The 19,457-nt window shown below is 43.9% G+C and overlaps 1 protein-coding gene across 3 annotated transcripts; it reads left to right on the top strand.

Annotated features, from left to right (window-relative positions):
• The first annotated feature begins 42 nt into the window (after nucleotides 1–42).
• lmtk3 (lemur tyrosine kinase 3) lies at nucleotides 43–19,105 on the top strand. Of its 3 annotated transcripts, none has more exons than XM_017483287.3 (16): nucleotides 43–588; nucleotides 3,142–3,275; nucleotides 4,808–4,943; nucleotides 5,071–5,144; nucleotides 5,564–5,682; nucleotides 6,856–6,943; nucleotides 7,177–7,325; nucleotides 7,496–7,580; nucleotides 8,645–8,766; nucleotides 8,965–9,114; nucleotides 9,302–15,470; nucleotides 15,583–15,737; nucleotides 16,003–16,136; nucleotides 16,797–17,059; nucleotides 17,153–17,237; nucleotides 17,578–19,105. In XM_017483287.3, exons 1-16 carry the CDS (start codon nucleotides 501–503, stop codon nucleotides 17,706–17,708), a joined length of 8,082 nt encoding a protein of 2,693 aa, XP_017338776.1. In that variant the 5' UTR covers nucleotides 43–500; the 3' UTR covers nucleotides 17,709–19,105. The 3 variants fall into 3 exon arrangements, with proteins under 3 accessions (XP_017338776.1, XP_017338691.1, XP_017338610.1); XM_017483202.3 differs by having other exon boundaries at nucleotides 16,725–17,059; nucleotides 17,581–19,105; XM_017483121.3 differs by having other exon boundaries at nucleotides 16,725–17,059.
• Nucleotides 19,106–19,457: the final 352 nt, after the last annotated feature.

Here is a 19,457-nt window from a genome sequence, read left to right as displayed (position 1 = left end):
GTAGAAAAACAATCTGGGTTTACGCGCTCACGCAGACACGCACGCACGCACGCACGCGACAAGACGCGACCCCGAAGAACGTCTCGCGCGCGCACCTCTCTAGACAGGCGGAGGGCAACGGAAAATAACAGACACTATTTAAAAATAATAATAATAATAATAAAAACCCAAACCAAAACAGTAAAATAAATGCGAGTCTGTGGTAGACAGAAGGATCCTGAGAGCAGAGGTCGACCCGAGCTTTCTTATCTGGATTATTATTATTATTTGATGTATATATTTATAATGAGATAATTAAAGATGAAGGCGGACATGGTGATGCTGACGATGGTGTTGTCGTTAGGGTGAGAGGAGCACAAAAGAAAAAAAAATCCTCTCACTGACGGAGAAGAAAGGGAAAAAGGAAAAGACAAACAACAAACCGTAAAGAAGAAAGAAAGGAAGGAAGAAAGAAAGAAAGGTAGCACAGCTGCTGCTCGGATGCTGCCGCCATCGCCGCTATGCTAACGCGGAGCTGGGTGATGCTGCTCGCGGGGCTCATGTCAGGCTTCTTCCCGGACAGAGCTCACGGAGCCCCGCAGCCAGAAGGTGAGACGGGTCGGTCAGGCTGGGAGGATGATGATTACTGCGTGTTAAACACGGTTCAGACGGTACACACAGAAATACATTTTCATTGCATGTAGACTACATTTCAGCACAGTGATATAAGGTTGTTGTTGTTGTGCTAAGAGATGCTCCATTTAGCTCCCTTACCTTACCTAGAAATATGAAAGGGCAGACATGTTCAGTATAGCTCAGTCTTTATAATTAAACTTTTTTTGTTTTTGTTTTTTTAAAGCAGATATTAGTATTACTAATACTAAGCTAATGATTAAATAACCTTAATCTAAACCTTAATATATATATATATATATATATATATATATATATATATATATATATAATTTTTTACTACATTTCCACAATTATTAATGATATATAATGGCATTTCACACATTGCACAAAATAAACACACTCTATGGTGTTTGTTTGTTTATTTATTTATGCATTTATATATTTTGTAACGCTGAAAGAGTACGCCAAGGTTGCGCATGCGCACTATGTTCTGTTTTGGCAGACCCCGCTCCCCCACTCCCCCCCCCCCCCCTTGTTTTTATTTATTTTTTATTTTTTAAACATTTTATTGCATTGTGTTCACATTTACGTCGTACGTTTAAGGTATGAATCTAGATGTAGATATTTAGAGCTAGTTGTTTTTTTGTGTAATATGTTTTCTTTTAAACGGTGGACCAAACTAAATAAATAAATAAATAAATAAAAATCACTGTTATTGTCCCACCACGTGATCTGAAACATTGACGATTTAAGCTCCGCCCCATTCGCGATGACGCCATTTCGTTACTCGCTGAAAATGTTGTCCTTATGATGTACAGTTTATATTTGTATAAAAAGACAGTTTATTGTTTTTATTTCAATAAACAACCTGTAATGCTTTACAAGAAGTGATTTTCCAACAAACCTTTCTGTAAAAGTCTTTTTGACTACAAGAGAAAGTTACCAGAGAACAACTACATTCCTTGGGTATAATAAGTATGCAGATTTATGCATATTTGATGAAGCCTCATTTGCATAAACAAACGAGAAAGTTCCAATGCAAAATAATAATGCTTGTTAGATCAGCAATCAGCTGGTGATTATTTATTTATTTATGATATCTATTGTTTTTTTTAAAAATAATCCTATTCACCTGTAGTCTAGCTCTCTATCTGTCTATCTATCTATCTATCTATCTGTCTGTCTGTCTATCTATCTATTATATTATACTGTTACAAACTATTTTGTTCTTCTATAGTTAAATTTTTTTTTAAATAAGTTTAATGAACACCTCATCACTGAGATCACTCGTATGCTTTTCGATGTGTGTGTGTGTGTGTGTGTGTGTGTGTGTGTGTGTGTGTGAGTGAAATTTCCATACTGAAGTTTTTATTTTAACCCCTATGCACCCTTCCCTTCTCTCTTCCACAGATGGTTCAGTCCACACACACGAGCCAGTTGAGGTACTCGTTTAAAAAAACAAACAAACAAACAAACAAACAAAAAAACAACACTCCCCCCCCCACACCTTTCTCACTTGGTATCTTCCCTAATCCGAGTGAATCTTTGGCTCTGTCCCAAACTCTAGTGTTTAGGACTAATTAGTGTGCAAACTAGAACGTAAGGATTTACAGAAACTCGAGCGCACGTAGGGGTTATGTTATTGGCATTGTATTTCCCACAATGCACCGTGATCGCCGTGATTTGTGTTCCAAAATGTAACGTGTGCAATAAAATAGCACATGATAGTAGCTTCGTCAGCCAAGTGCCCTTGTGTGAGACGCCAGCGTTTGGGACACAGCCGTCCGCTCTCAATCCCAGAGACAGGCCCGGTACCGACCCGATAGTGTCCCGCCCCTCTCAATGACCACCACACGGACTGTCTCCTTTACTTCCCTAAACTCTAACCTGTGATTTTTCCTCCTAACCTCCGGCTCCGTTCTGATCTCCTCCTCTTCTCCTTCCTTCTCTCACCAGCTTTCCAATGAGCGCACTTCATTGGGTACTTCCTGTCTTCTGTTCTGAATGTTACTGCTAAGTGCTAACCTTAACTCTCCTCTCCCTTCTCAGTGACACTTTTCCCAAAAAGGAATATATGCAACCTCTTTCTCTCTCTCTCTCTGTCTCTCTCTCTCTCTCTCTCTCTCTCTCTCTCTCTCTCTCTCTCTCTCTCTCTCTCTCTCTCCGTGATCTTTTTCTCTTCTTTTGTTTCATGATCTGATTTGTCTCTCAGCAGTATTACGATGGATATGTGTAGTTCACTGCCATATCTGACTTCTCTATCTCTTCTTTCCTCTTCTTCCCTTCTTCTTTCACCTCCCTTCTCCTGCCCTCTTTCCCTTGTCCCTTCTTCTGCCCCATTTTTCATTTTTCCCTTTCATTTTTTTACACACCCTCTCTCTTCTATTGTTATTGCATTCTTTTTTCCTGTCTTTCTCCCCTTCTCGTTATTTTTCATCTCTCCCGTTTGCGTTGCTTTTTTTTTTTTTGCTTCACTCTTTCTCTCTCCATTTGTCTCTGTCTGTCTCTCTGTTGTCCTTGTCACAGTGTCTTTCTCGCGGGACGTGTCTCTCTCTCCTCCAGCCTACGTGGTCATCCTGGTCTCCTGCTCGGGCCTCGTCTCCTTCATCCTGCTGCTCCTCACCTGTCTGTGCTGCAAGAGAGGAAGCGTCGGCTTCAACGTGAGTCTCACGTACACCTCTTCATTTTCACACGTCTTCAACATGCAGCTTTATCATCACTTTAGCTTCTCTCTTTCTCTCTCTATATCTCTCTCTGTCTGTCTCATTCCGTCTCTCTCTCTCTCTCTCTCTCTGTCTCATTCTGTATCTCTCTCTCTGTATCTCATTCTGTATCTCTCTCTGTCTCATTCTGTATCTCTCTCTCTCTGTCTCTCATTCTGTATCTCTCTCTCTGTCTGTCATTCTGTATCTCTCTCTCTGTCTCATTCTGTATCTCTCTCTCTCTCTGTCTGTCATTCTGTATCTCTCTCTCTGTCTGTCATTCTGTATCTCTCTCTCTGTCTGTCATTCTGTATCTCTCTCTCTGTCTGTCATTCTGTATCTCTCTCTCTGTCTCTCATTCTGTATCTCTCTCTCTCTGTCTCATTCTGTATCTCTCTCTCTGTCTCTCATTCTGTCTCTCTCTGTCTGTCATTCTGTATCTCTCTCTCTGTCTCTCATTCTGTATCTCTCTCTCTCTGTCTCATTCTGTATCTCTCTCTCTGTCTGTCATTCTGTATCTCTCTCTCTGTCTCTCATTCTGTATCTCTCTCTCTCTCTGTCTCTCATTCTGTATCTCTCTCTCTCTGTCTGTCATTCTGTATCTCTCTCTCTGTCTCATTCTGTATCTCTCTCTCTCTCTCTCCGTCTGTCGTTCTGTATCTCTCTCTCTCTGTCTGTCGTTCTGTATCTCTCTCTCTCTGTCTCTCATTCTGTATCTCTCTCTCTCTCTCTGTCTGTCACTCTGTATCTCTCTCTCTCTGTCTCTCATTCTGTATCTCTCTCTGTCTCATTCTGTATCTCTCTCTCTGTCTCTCATTCTGTATCTCTCTCTCTGTCTCTCATTCTGTATCTCTCTCTCTATCTGCCTCACTTTATTGCTTTCTATATTTCTCTGTCCGTCTCTCTCTCTCACTCGCTGCCCGTCTCCATCTCTCTCTCTGTTGTCTTACTCTCTAACATTCTGTCTCTCTCATCATCGCTGTCTGTTATTCGCTGTCTCTCTCTTTCTCTTTCTCACTCTCTCATTCTGCCTCATTCTGTCTCTGTCTCTCTCTGTCTCACGTTATTGCTGTCTGTCTTTCTCTGTCTGTCTGTCTCTCTGTCTTATCCTCTGTCTCTCTCGGGCTCACTTTATCACTGTTTGTCTCTCTCTCTCTCTCTCTCTGTCTTATTCTCTGTCTCTCTCTTATGTTATCGCTGTCTGTCTTTCTCTTTTTCTGTCTGTCTCTCTCTCTGTCTTATTCTCTGTCTTTCTCTGTCTCACTCTTTGTCTGTTTCTGTCTCTGTCTCACTCGCTGTCTATTTCTGTCTATGCCTGTCTCACTGTCTGTCTCTCTTTGTCTTTCTCTGCCGGTTTCTGTCCCTATATGTATCGCTCTCCGCTTCTTGCTGTCTCATTCTCTGTCTCTCGATGTGTTATTGTCATTCCATCTCTCTCTCTCTCAATCTCTCTCTCCCACGCGCTCACTCTCTCTTTTATACTCTCTCAGGAGCTTGATAATACAGATGGTGAAGAATGTTCTAGTCCCGTTCCTGAGGACAGCGTGTCCTCGTGTGTGTCTCTGCCCGAGGTTTACACACTTCCTCTGCGAGACAGAGCATGCTCAGCGCTGCCTAATGGCACAGGTAGAAAAACACACACATACACACACACACACACACACACGTACAGCCCATAACACACATCATTATCATCGTACAGTGCATAAATAATATCAGTTGTAAGACCTAAGACACAGATTTATTTGCACAGGGTCGAGTACCCAGTGTTTTCGCAGACACACTCTCAACTACCTGCAGGAGATCGGAAACGGCTGGTTTGGAAAGGTATATTATATTATATTACGTTTATAAACGTTACACTAATGACATATAAATCAAATTAATCATAGAATTATTTTACAGTGATCACTCCTGACATTCATAGAGAAAATTCCCATCGTTGCAATGCATTCTCTCTCTCCCTCTGTCTCTCTTTCTCTCGCTTTCTCCCTCCCTCCCTTGCTCTCTCTCTCGCTCTCTCCCTCCCTCTCTCTCTCTCTCTCGCACTCTCGCTCTCTCTCGCGCCCTCTCTCTCCCTCTCTCCCTCTCTCTCTCTCTTTCTCTCGCCCTCTCTCTCTCTCCCGCTCCCCCCCTCTCTCTCTCTCTCTCTTTCTCTCTCTCTCTCTCTCTCTCTCTCTCTCTCTCTCTCTCTCTCTCTCTCTCCCTCCCTCTCTCTCTCTCTCTCTCTCTCCCCTCCCCTTCAGGTGATCTTGGCTGAGGTGCTGTGTGACTGCAGCCCCTCTCAGGTAGTGGTTAAAGAGCTGAAGGTCAGCGCCAGTCCTCTAGAGCAGCGCAAATTCCTGGCCGAGGCCGAGCCGTACAGGTGAGAACACCTGTACGCTCCTCTGTCAATGGGCGGGGAACGGCGGGGGGGGGGGGGGGGGGGGGTGTTAGGAGTCAGGGTTGAAAAACCTGAGGAAGCTGAACAGAGACAGGACTAGGAAACCCATGGCGAGAGGATATATAAATAACAGAAAGCAGTGAGGAGGAAGAGCAATAAGCCAACAGAATAAATTTCCATGGATAAGAAGCTGTGATCGTATAAGGAACGATTCCAAATCCTAAAACGCATCAGCAGCCAACATTCCTTTTTTTTATTTTTTTTACCCAAAGTTGTGAGTACGCCTTCTAAGATGTTGGGGGGGGGATAGAAAAGTTGACAGAGAGCAATGTTATACTCTCTCTATATATATACTGTCAATCAAAGCACCACTAGCCAATCCCGTGCGTTTGTGAGCTCATGTACGCGGAACAGGGTGCATAGCGCTTTCAGCTGATGTTACAGGGAACAAAATGGTACAAAATACTGTATATAAGCTGACTGAACCGGCTAAAATATTTTTCTGCAATATTAACTATTTAAATAATACCCCCCCTTCCCCTGCCCCGCTTTCTTTTCCGAACATCATTCCCGTGTCTTTCTGTTTGTTTTGTTCTGAAACGTAAGTACTCCCGCATATTCGATAACTCTTGGGAGACCAGGTGTGGTGTGCAGTATCCTCATAATGGCTTATTTTAACACAACGCCTTATCAGATGTCAATTATTATACGATTACTCGATGATGATGTGAAACTGTATGCAGTGCTGTATGATTGTGGGAGATATAGTGTATCAAGTGCATTATTGTTTTAACTGGGTTACTGAACACTCAGCATAACTGACCTATATACTATACACATTCTCGCTCTCTCTCTCGCGCTCTCTCTCTCTCTCTTCATTTTTTTAATTTAGACTGCTTTCCTGGCGTACATCGCTGAGAGTGTAACCATCACTTATATAATCACTTGTATACGAATATGTGATTTTGAATATGTACATATGTATATGCCTAGAATGAAAGAAAAACTGGGGTTTAAAAAAAACAACAACAAAGATTGAATGAGACTTTGAGTTCCATGCTTAGAATTTGTCCTTCCCAACTTTAGTTACATCTCTCTCTCTCTCTCTCTCTCTCTCTCTCTCTCTCTCTCTCTCTCTGTCCTGCGGCCCCACAGGAGTCTCCACCACCCCAACATCCTGCAGTGTTTGGGTCAGTGCAGTGAGAGTATTCCTTATCTGCTGGTTATGGAGTTCTGCCAGCTGGTGAGAATGAAGTTTCTATCACCTATCTCTCTATCCAGTCCGTTCTCAGACAATTATAACATGCTGTACAAGTGTTGCCGAGCTCTTGCGTTCTAAAACACAACTACAAAGGGTCTTGCTTGATGAAGAGCCATTTTACTGTAGATGTCTCATCCAGTCTTTAATATTGTCCAAAAACCATGTTTTGTACGAGAATAATGAAACTTTTTTAAAAAACACCATTTTGCTTCCAGGGCGATCTCAAACGGTATTTGAGAGCTCAGAGGAAGTCGGACGGCATGACCCCTGACCTTTTGAACCGTGACCTTTTGACATTGCAGCGAATGGCGTACGAGATAACGTCGGGTCTTTTACACCTTCATGAGAACAACTACATACACAGGTGAGCGTGAACGAAGCCCAAGGGCACCCTGAGACTGTTTGTGGCCTAATTGGCTCTGTCTCTTTCAGATAATATTGTTGATTTTTATTGATGATTTTTAACGAACTCGTGATTTTGCTAAGGAGCATTGCAGTTAGGTTTAGGATTTACTATTTACTTGTTTTCTATAGCGATCTTGCGTTGAGGAACTGCCTGCTTACTTCAGACCTGACAGTCCGGATCGGAGATTACGGCCTCTCGCACAACCACTACAAGGTACTGCAGTATGACCTTTTTTTATTCAGTGAAGCTGGGTCCGAATGTAGCAGGAAGGACTTTTATTATTGTTAAGATACGATCCCATATCATGGGTCACAATGCCAAGAGCTCTTGGCGTCAACACCAGAATAGATACTTTATAGTGCAGCCAATGATATATACATATATATTTAAAAAATTAGGGAAAAACTTAGAACTAGACTACTATCCTATTATCCTTCAGGACTCGAGATCGACCGATGATCGGTTTTACTGATATTTAAGCATTATTCCATAATCGGATATCGGTTTTGTAATATCGGCTCCACCGATAAATGGCACCATCTTGTGGGTGTTTCGAGAATTGTGTGCAGGACCACCATTGCAGTGTTAAATCTGAGGGGAAATGAGTCGACAGCAGCATGCACGGGTAAAGTATTTTTGTTTTTTGTTTTAATTAATAAACTGTATTTAACATAACAGCCAGTTAAGAAATAGAGACGAACTCACAGAGTCACTTACTAAAGTGACTTACTAAAGAACTCACTAAAGACACTTTAGAAAAAGTGCACTTTATTATTATTATTTTTTGCACTCTTTCAGACCCCTCTTCTATTCGAGGAGGAAGTGAAACTGACAATTGTTGTAAATAAAACGGTTTGTTCAGTTCAGTGGTGGTGTTATCATTGTGTCCAAAACAGAAGTAGAACAATAAATAAATATATATCAGGGTTCTGCATATCGGTTATCGGGCACATTAACACACAAATAATCAGTATCAGTAATTTTAAAAAAATCAATATCGGTCGATCTCTATTTGTAGCGAGTGTCTATGAGGCTAAGACGGATCAGCTTAGCAGGTGGATGTAAACGGTCTCCGTTTACAGAACACAGAACAGATTACTGAAAGGACAAGGAAGAAGAGCAGTTCAAATCAGTAAGATAGAAACAAGAAACCACTAGAACCAATCACACTAGAGGCCTAATCATCATAATAATAATAATAATAATAATAATAATAATAATAATGATGAGCAAATATGCCCAATGTGTCCCTGTGTTTTTTTTTCTGATTCAAACAGGAGGACTATTATTTAACGCCAGATAAGCTGTGGATTCCTCTGCGCTGGATCGCTCCAGAGCTTCTGGAGGAGTTTAGAGGAGAATTAATGGTTACAGACCAGACGAAGACCAGCAACGTGTGGTAAGGACTACTATTTGTACCACTATAGGATCTGAGCTGATATTATTTGGTTGTGTGCCATGCGTAGCATGACTGTAACACCGACATGGGTGAAACGCTTGAAAGAAGTTCACCCCGTTTATTAGACACACCAACCTTGACACTGAGTCCGTATTGTGATGCTTTAACCTGAACGCTGCATGGTTTTTTGATCGACAGGTCCTTAGGCGTGGTGATTTGGGAGCTGTTTGAATTCGGCGCACAGCCTCATCGCCATTTAAGCGATGAAGAAGTTCTCACGTTTGTCATTAAGGAGAGACAGATCACGCTGGCTCAGCCCCGCCTCAAACTCTCCCATGCCGACTACTGGTCAGTTTCACCGATGAATCCTTCCGTTACGTTCCAGGTTTAGCGATGCTGTGACTTTTTCAAACAAAAACAAACAGGACATAAGGGGTTAAAAATGGCTTTGGTCCTAACTGCACAGTGAAGGAGATCATAAAACAATGACGTTTTTAAATACATGTTAATTTATATGGGTTTGTCTGTTTTTCAGGTACGAGGTCATGCAGTCGTGCTGGCTTCCACCTCCCCAGCGTCCGACAGTCAATGAAATCTTCATCCTCCTTTCCTCTCTCCTGGCCGTGGAACAAGGAACGAGCAGGAGGAGTGTGGCCGAGGATGAGGAGGAAGACGAGTACGAGGAAGCGCACGGCCGACGGCGGAGAGGAGAAAGCGAGGAGTCGTTCGAGAGGCGATGGGACTCTCTTCGCCCCAGTGCTTTCCAGTCAGCTGCAGGTGAACGACAGAAAGACAGAGGATACAGCAGAGAGGACGGTAACTCCTTCCCTCTTCTGGATCCCGTGAATTCGATTCCTCCTTCGTCGCATGAGCTCGACGACATCCTGACAGTTACCGAGACTAGCAAGGGATTGAACTTTGAATATTTCTGGGAGAAAGCACATGGTAGAAGGGGTTATAAACCACTTCCTCCTCCTCAGCCGATACCCACGCCCGTCTCTGGTCATCGGCAGTCTTTGGACACGCCTACAGTCGTGCCTGTGATTAGTGCGCGTAGCCCTTCGTTAGCCAGTGAGTACTACATTCGCTTGGAGGAACACACTCCACAGGACAAATCCACTGATCTTAAAGGGAAGCCATCCTCGTTGCGAACTCGTTCTTCGACTAGTCCTGGCGATTTGGAGTTAGTGGAGATTCCTAGTGGGATGCTCTGTAAGGGAAAGCCTACTTACCAAAACAACGTCGGACAAGGTGCCTCTCAGACACTCCAGACTGTGAGGTCCAGTGAAGTCCAAGTCCTGGTGCCAAACACGGGTCTGGTCGAGTTCAGTAAAGAAAGTTGTAGCAGAGTGACCGATTATGCAGTAGTGGACATCGGAGACCTTAAAAGAGACCCGAACCTGAGACGCTCCGGATCTGTAACATCCCAAGTACCAATCCTTCCACCGAAACCTCGCTCGATGTCCATGTCTTCAGGCAGCAATCTGCTCTCTCGGCCCCTTCCCGTACCTCCGCCTGTATACGCCCGCTCGTATGGCCTAGGTCACTACCCTGCCCCGTCTTATCCCATCAGCAAATCAGAGACTTCAGATTCCTTGTTTACGAGCAGCTGTTCCACCTCAAAACCCAACTTTGATCATCTGGGTTTCAATCGGACACACCAGAGGCTGCCTCCGTCTCCGTCGCATTCGCCATCCATCCCTCCGTCCTCAGCCGGACACTCCATATTTCCTCCACCTCAGGGTTGCCCTCCACCCCTCCCTCCTCACTACAGACCCCAAAAGGATCCCTTCCACAGTTATGCAGGCGAAACATTCCCCAGACCTAACAATCCTGCGGTGCACTTAGAAAGAGACCCGTTAAGCTGTGACTATTCTGAGAAGCGGACTGCTGACAGGAGCATGACGTGTTCGCAGTCATTGCACGACTCGACCTGCGTGATGGACGAGTCCCCGGGAGGCAGAGAATCACCCTATTCCAAAATGTTTCACTCAGAGTCGATTCCAGGACTTGAGAGAAAGTCCTCCTCCAGCACGACGTATTCAGAAGATGACTACAACTCCCCATTTGTTTCTCCCAGTAGACTCAGCAGCGGTACTATCATTGAGCACATCAGCTTGGTCGACGACCCAGATCCTGCTACAGTGGAACTGTTCTCCAGAGGAATGAAACGAACCCAATCGCGTCTTGATACAATTCTTCCAGCTCTCTGGAAGGAGGAGGACGCAGAGATGCATCGCGAGCGAGTTGCAGCTGCTAAGAAGTCGCCCATACACCTGTTCCTGACGGAAATCTCCAATGAACCGTTGGACTCCAACGTGGGGGAAGCCTCATGGGGCAGGGATAATGACAAGCACAGTGGATTTAAAGGGATGCGGCGCTCCCAGTCTCTCCTCACCGAACTAGACTCAGCCACAAAAGCATGGGCTTCTGATAAAACCACAGAAGATGACGGTATTAAAAAGAGAGACTTGTTCCTCACTGAGATTGACACCGCAATGTCGGATTGTGAAGACATATATGATGGCGACGGGGGCGTCCCAGTATCCCGCTTTGGGACCACACCCTATCCCTATGCACGTCCTGAAGACTTGTCCACATATGCTGAAGCAGAAGATGTTTTCACCCAAGAAATGGAGAGATCTCAATCTCTACTGTCTGAGATAAACACTGGGGACATGGAGTCAACGACAGAAGACGTGACCAGAGAGGAGTTTCTAAAAGAGATCCAATCAGCTGAGACGTTTCTCACTGAGATAATAACGAGACAAAGCATACAGGAAGAAAGTCATTCACCCGTAGCGATATCGCCCGAATACGAGTCCGTATGCATTGACCCAACATCCTCACCAACGATAAAATTTCAATCCTTAGCTACACCTTTAAGCGACACGAAAGAGGCCATTTATGCCCAAGTTACCAAGAGAGCTAAAAGAAGTGAAATAAAAGTTGCAGTGCGTCCAGAAATGCCTGTTCTGCAAATTGCATCAGAGCTACAAAGCCTCAAAAAAGAGCCAAATTTATCCACTTATGCTCATCCAGCCAAGGAAGAATCAGATTCAAAACCCCAAAGCCCTGCTGACTTTGTTACTTCAGGCATCCTGCCCAAAACAGGGCTTTTAATGGACCAGACATCTCCTGGGGTAACAGAGAGAACAGATGCCGAGCTGATCAACATTGAAAAGGAAGAACCTCTCCGTAACGTTAGCTTAGAACTCCCGAGACGGTCTGGAGTCCAGTGTTCGTCACAGGATGTCACGAGTAAGGACATAACAGAAGCTAGCGAAGATAGGAGTATCTTGACTGGTAAAACTGAGAGCGTTTGGAAGGTTGTAGAGGGAATCCATGTGCAGGATCCATTGCTGTTCAGAACAGACTCGAGAGACGGTTCATTTGAAAGTTCAGAACTTGGCGTAAAAGAGTCTACTTGTGTAGATATTCCCGATCCTGCCAGTTTATCAGATACCATTGCCTCCACAACTGAACAAGACTGTGGCCAAGTTATACAAATTTGTAAAAGCCAAGACTCCCCTCAGGTCTCCCAAAAGGAGACATTGTTTAACTCCAGTGAGCAAGCTACTTTGAATGACACAGATTTCAATATAAGCACCAGATATGATACTAAAGAACTAGACCCCCTAAAAGCAGGTATCAGTACAACAGACTCGATGTTATCTCTTGGTGAAGAAAGCACTGATGTGTTACCACTGTCCTTTGCCAGGGAACCAAACTCTGAACAATCCCTATCTACTATTACACCCACAGACTCGACTATGTCACCACTTACCTCTAGCTCTATGGACTGCCTCACCCCTGGAGACTCGTGGGTTAATGGCGGAGGCACTGGGTGGAGGATCTTGGGTACCGAAACCCCCTATCGAGATTCTGCCTATTTTTCAGACAGTGACTGGGAGGGTGGGGAAGGTTTGCCCAGAAGAGGTTCCGACGGATTGGGTTCTTCTCGTCCAAGTAGTGGTCGAGCAGGTGACAGAGGTACACTGATAGGAATTGAAGAAAAGACTGAGGCGGAGGATGACATTCCAGATGGCAAATCGGTTAAAATATCACTTGACGCCATATTGGATTCAGTGAAAAGCTTTACCGAAACGAGTTCTAAACACAATCGCGATTGTACCTTGCTTTCAGGGTTTGAGACTTCTGAGGTCTCAAAAACCGACAACAATGCTCTCGACAAGTTGTTTTGTGCTATTCAGGATCCACCGCTAAAAGCGTTCCCATGCACCAATGCTTCCGTGTCTACTTTTCAAGTGTCTTCTGTCACCGATTTAAGTGAGGAAAATGAGGTTCAGAACATGAAATTGGCCTCCAAAACAATAGTGCAACCTGTAGAAAAGGTCTACAAGCCAAACGTTGTGGAGGAACTTTTTGAAACTCAGGCCTATTTGAAAGCAAATGTGTATGAATATGAATCGAGGTACGTTTCAGAAGGTGATGAAGTTCAGAAGGAAGCACTGAGGTCAGAAAAGCATACACTAGATATACAAGACAGTGATGCCAATGAATTGGGCTTGAGGAACCTTACTTTTACAGAAGAAACGGAAGAGCAAGAGGCGAGGTCAGAAGCCGAAAGCCAGTTAACTGAAGCTGAGCTTTGCTTCACCACGAAGAAATCTCCGAACACCGAATGGGAGCAGGAAGGCTCGAGAGACCTTTCTCAAAAGGAATGTTTTGATGACTTTGGGGAGGATGCCTCAAATGTGAAAGCAGATGAATTATGGAATGCTGTTGAAGAGTCTGGGTCCATAAACAGATCTCTGAAGGAAGCAGTAATTTTTCATCAACACCAGGAAGATGATCATCCAATCTGGAAAGTAGAAAATGACCAGTGGGCGTCGGCTGAAAATGACCAGTGGGCATCGGCTGAAAATAACACGTGGGTATTCACTGAAAATGACAGGAGGGCACCTGATGAAAATGCCCACTGGGCATCCGGTAAAAATGACCAGTGGCCTTCAGCTGACAATGACCAGTGGGCATCGACGGACAACGACCAGTGGTCGTCAGCTGAAAACGACCAATTGGCATCGACTAAGAGATCTGAAAAAGAACTAGCGTCAGAATTCTTTCTGTGTTCAGGACAGAACAAGTGCACAGAGGACGAGATATTTGGCACGAGCCATGAATTCTGGGAAACGGAAAACGATGAATTAGCAAAGAGTGAGCCTCATCCCACCATTATGGAGACACATGAAAGAACTTGGACCGACGGAAAGCAAAAAAGTCAAGAACGTCAACCAACATTTTCCGGTCGGGCCGCGGACGCTCTCGAAACTCAACAAAGGATGGACGTTCACCAGGAAGAGAACAAGGAGGAGCCTGACATGGAAAATGGAGAACCAGAAAACGGCACGAACGTAAAAGTGGAAGTAGATAATCTGGAGAACCCAGAGCAAGAGCTTCTCACTCACTGTAATGGTGTCGGAAGGCGAAGCTCCAGTGAATGCAAGGTGTACATCCAAAATGAGGCAGAAGATGAATTTTCAGGAGGTGAAGGAAAACAGATCTCTAGCAGACCACAGAACATCCTTGACGTTAAGAACGAGGCTGGAGAAATAGAACACCGTTTTGCTGATTTGGGAAGATTTGAAGGCATGAAGATACAGACTGAGTCTCATACCAATCACAACAATAACTGGGTCACGGCAACTTCTGAAACTGATGAGGCCCTGGCCATAAATAATATTGTTATTAAACCTCACTTAACTTCAGCATTGCAAGACGCATACTTCAGCCCGGACGTTGAGAGTAATCACTGCCAAACATCAAACAGTGAGACAGGCGAGGATATATTTCATGAAAAAGACAGATCAAATTCTCCGTCTTGTCCCGTTCTCACCACTAACGCTGAAGCAGAACCTTGCGCAATCCACAGCAGCAACGTTCAGTGCTGCTCTCCTGCCTTAATGTCTGTGGATATCTCGGACTGCGATGCTTCCCAGCATGCAGAAGCGACCGATTGCCACGGCCCAAATAATTTCCCAAACACGGTGCACCATATAGAGATCAAGTCTGGTCCCGCTGATCAACCCTGGATGGACGTCACTGACCACGAAAGTTTACTGGTCTTCTCTGACCATGCCGATCCCTTTGACCTATCCTCAGCCGAATGCTCGACCAGCACCCGCAGCAAAGGAATTACCGCAAATCTGGGACAAAAACCGTCACTGATCGCTGAAAATCAGACCCGTCTGGTATCTGACTGCATAAATGAGGATGAAACGAGGACTAGGAAGTCTCCCTCAGTGATCTCTCAGAGCTCCTTGAACTCCATCCCGGAGCTGCTCATCTCGGAGTGGAAGGATTTGGACGAGGAGGCTCTGGAGGACTTCGAAAAGCTAGAGAAGTTGTGCTGCATTTCCGGAGATGAAGATATCCTCGGAGACCTCTTGCTAGGAAACCTCGAACTACTCGAATCCTTGAAGAAGAATCGTCAGGCTTTCCCGAGCGCCAAGGATGACCGAGATGACTCCGGGATTTCAGACGGCAAGACGAGAGTTGAGCCGAGTGAGGAGGTTCACGGAATCGCGGACGAATTGCAGAGCTCAGAAGAAAACGAGCTTCTACTAGAAAAGAAGGAGGGCGTGAAGATCTCACCTGCAGTTTCACCATGTCAGTTAAATGATGGCGCCAAGGGTCAGCGATTGCTGTCGCAAATGCCGGCTAAAAATGGGCTGATGATGCAGGTAAGGCATGCCATCATGCTGGTTTTGAATTGATTTAGTCACACGGACGCTATAATTTTGACTACGTTACATACGAGATGTTTTTTTTTTTCTTTCACACTTTTTGTTTAAGGTTTGTGAAGAAAAACTGCAGTACTCCCTCAGTGAGAATGTTCAAACCAACGTACTATGGGGATCTACCATTACTGACAGCGTGATCCTGCGTCCTTGGGCAGAAACCAGCGCCGGCGCTGCTGCCAACGACGGAGCCTCAACGGGAACCGAGAGGTTTGTCGAGTATGCGTGTGCGCCTAAGCTCGCGGATCACCTTTTATACCTTTTTAAACAGTTAAAGTGTCAAATCCTGCAAGTCCTAAATCTACCGCTAAATATTAACCACCTCTTCTAATACTGAATGTAAAGTTCTGTTGTTTGTATCCTAAGATTATAGTTCATGGAAACATAAAGTACGTTTGCAGAAGACCGCCTTCTCCCAATTTTTATTTAAATTTTTTTAATGAACATATTTCCGTGGTTTGATTTGTCTCCGCAGTAAAGTTGAAGCAGTCCCATGTAGCCCAGTTTTGGCCAAAAGTAAAGATGGTGAAGTGGAAGTGGGGACGCTGAAAACCATGGAGAAGGCTGAAGTCACACCTGATCCACCTGCCGCTAACCAAGCTATGAAAGGTACTTATGTTACGTACCAGCTCGGATGTCTCACCCAAAAACATCCAGCTCTTCAGTGAGGAACGTAGTTTAGACACTGATAGTTTAGACTCCATAAACACTGGAACCGGCCACCATCTTGGACTTGCAAGGAATAAAACATTTTGGGGCATGCTGTTATCAGAAACTTAATCAACAGTGTGATCGTTACTCGACTCGATCTCCCCGAAGTTGATTATTTTCCTAATAATAGCACACCCTGGAGTATTACTTATATACCATAGCAATTTGGCAACACTAACATATCGTGATTTATTAAACAAAGGTGTCACGTCATGTTTTTTATCCATTTATAGTTACGTTTAATGGGCCGTATTTACAGGGTACAGAAGTTACATGAAATATTTTTGCTGTGAAAGTCTTTTCTTTTTCCCGGCTCTTCGTTCAACTTATGAAAATTTCCTAAAAGTTTAGTCTAGGCCTTAAAGAGGGTTGCCAGATTGTTCTTGAGGAGAAAAACGAAACAAAACAAAACATGGAATTCCACTTGAGCGGTCCACTCACCCGTCTGCTCTTCTTCTGTTATCACATCATCATCCTCTTTTCCAGCTAAACTGGCCCGCCTCTCCCTCTCTCTCCCCCCATTGCCTCTCTCGCTTCCTCTCTCTCCCGGTTCCAAAGGATTCTGGGAAGGAGGGGAAAGCAGAATCAGCCGGAGAAGAGGCTTCTCGACAGGAAGCGATCCCGAGGAGGACGAGGAGGACGAGGAGCAGGAGGACGAGGCCGCTACGAAGGTCATCGTCGTCACGGAGACCGACGTTCACAAGCGGGTGGGGCTGCGGAGTTTGCTGAAGTCGCCAAAGGAGCCCGTCGACAAGGAAAACCGTGAGCACGGGAGGAACGTGTCCTTTTTCGACGACGTCACCGTCTATCTGTTTGATCAGGTAGACCGCCAAAAAATGCGCTCCTAAATATCTATCAGTGTACGTAGCTCTGGAATTGTTGGCCAAACACCTGTCGATGTTTTTACCCTACAGGAAACGCCAACCAATGAGCTGAGTTCGGGCTCCGCCCCTGCAAGTCCATCTCCTACCGGAAAGCCCGCCCCCTTCGATGGACACGGTTAGTATGTTCCGCCGCAGTGTTTAATCACTTCATCGTGGTTGCGTTTCAGTGTAGCGCATCTGCGAAAGTGAAATGCGGTTTGGAGGCAGAATTACATTCATGTCTGGCAAAAAGTCAGCGTTTCAAGAGCAGTGAAGGTTTAGCTTTACATTGTGGTATGTTTTATGTGCGTCACAAATATTATTGTATTGTACATGTGGTGGGGGGCTTGGGGGTTGGAACTTAAGTGTGATTTTTAGACCACCCTCCCTTACTTAAGCATTGTGTCCTCATAAAAAAATTCAGGTTTTGTGAGGAATAAACAACAACCTGTTTTTGAAATATTTTTTTCCCCCAGCAGGACCAAGCGGGCACAAAGCCAGCAAGAACAAAGAGCACGCAAAGTCGAAATCAGCACCGAGCTCATCAGCAATGTCAGCATCATCGCGCTTCACCGTCAGTCCCGCTGACGACCCTCATTTAGTCTGACACACTTTGATGCGCACACACACACACACACACACACAAACACACACACACCCTAAGGAAATATGTAGCGCTCTGGAGTGACGCTCATCACCCGGAGGTTATTTTTTTAAACTCGGACTCCTGTTTGTTTGTTTGTTTGTTTGTTTTTTCGAGGCTGGAGAAGAAAAAGAAGAAGAAGAAAAAAAAAGAATTCAGGAACTTGTGTCTAATCTGAAACTGAGTTCACGGCTATGCAATAGGAGCCTTGTTACGGTTGTACCAGCTTGACTGCTCTATTTTCACGGCTTCTTAAAGTACATTTGTATTCTGTATTCAGAAAGGGAAGCACTTTTGTTCGACCAGTACCTGTCTATCTGTGAGCTTAAATACAAGTGTTAGGCGTGTACCGACGTCACAGGTTACGACATTATCGCCGTATCGTCGCGCTTCGGGTTTTTCCCACTGTGAAATCCCACGTAGATAGATTCATATTTCTTAGTTTTTTTTTTGTAATGTGTTTTACCATGGTAACTATATCGGGACATGAGATAAAACGGGGAAGACTGTAAACATCCCGTTTCTCCTGATAATTTATTCAAACGTTTCGTAAGCGTCCGCTAGCATCAAACATCACAATATATTGTAGACCCGATGATCGGCACGCGCCTAACAGTAAATGTAAATTTGTTCTCGTTGCAGTCGAGGTGAACCCAAAGCCTCTGTATCTTAACAGTGCAGTGCTCTTTTAGTCTTTGTACAAGCGAATAGTGACATTACGGCAGTGTATGATCTCATTTTAGGATTTATTTCAACTTTATTCTTAGATTGCACGCAAGAAGAAGGAAAAAAAAGAAAATACTGCTACTACCTGTTCACAACTGAGTTATGTTTTATACAGTGTTTTAATTGCGAAATGTCATTTATTTATTTGTTTGTTTGTTTGTTTGTTTGACTTTTATCCCACCCCACCAACACAAAAAATGATAATAATAATAATAATAATAATAATTGCACATTTCCTTTGTCTTGGATGTTATGCATTATTTTCATCAGGTGCTACATGCGTCAAAAGCCAGATTATTCCACCTCCATATAAGCTTCGCAATATTTTCTATTATTTACCTACTTCTTTACTAGATGTTAGTCTGTATCGACTTTGTCACATTATAGCGTGTCTATTTGTAAATGTTATTTTGAACTGTGTTGGACACGTTCTTTACGTTATTTATGTTTAAAAGCAATTTTAAAAAAACGAGAAATCGTCCAAAAAACAAAAAAAACCCAACCCACGTGCGTTAGTTAGCGACACGCCGATTCATATTTAATTTGACAAATCGGTGTCGGAGGTAGAAAAAAAAACAAAAAAAACAAAAAAAAAATAATAAAATAAACAACCAGCTCATTTGTAAAAATGGATTTCAGCAACTGTTTCATTGCGAGGTTTCTTAAGGATTATTCTGGGGAGGAAAAAAAAAGGAAACTGTGAAACATTTAACGAACTGTTTGATGAAAAATAAATTGTATTGGCTTATAAAACCCTTGTGTGTTTGGATTTTTTACTTTTTTTTTCATTTATAAATAAATAAATAAAAGTTTTATCAATGTAACACGGAGCGTTAGTCAGAGCAATACCTGTGATACCAATTCTCTGTGTGACAGCTAACGTGTCAAGTTTACTTGACATAACGAATATGTCCCAATTAGAACTGTAAATGCCTATTTCTTCAGGGACGCGTCCTCTTGTTCGGACGGTCATTTCTATTTATTATT

The sequence above is a fragment of the Ictalurus punctatus genome, chromosome 1, assembly GCF_001660625.3.
Source record: "Ictalurus punctatus breed USDA103 chromosome 1, Coco_2.0, whole genome shotgun sequence".
Classification (NCBI taxonomy): Eukaryota; Metazoa; Chordata; class Actinopteri; order Siluriformes; family Ictaluridae; genus Ictalurus; species Ictalurus punctatus.
This window is presented reverse-complemented; position numbering and strand designations above follow the sequence as displayed.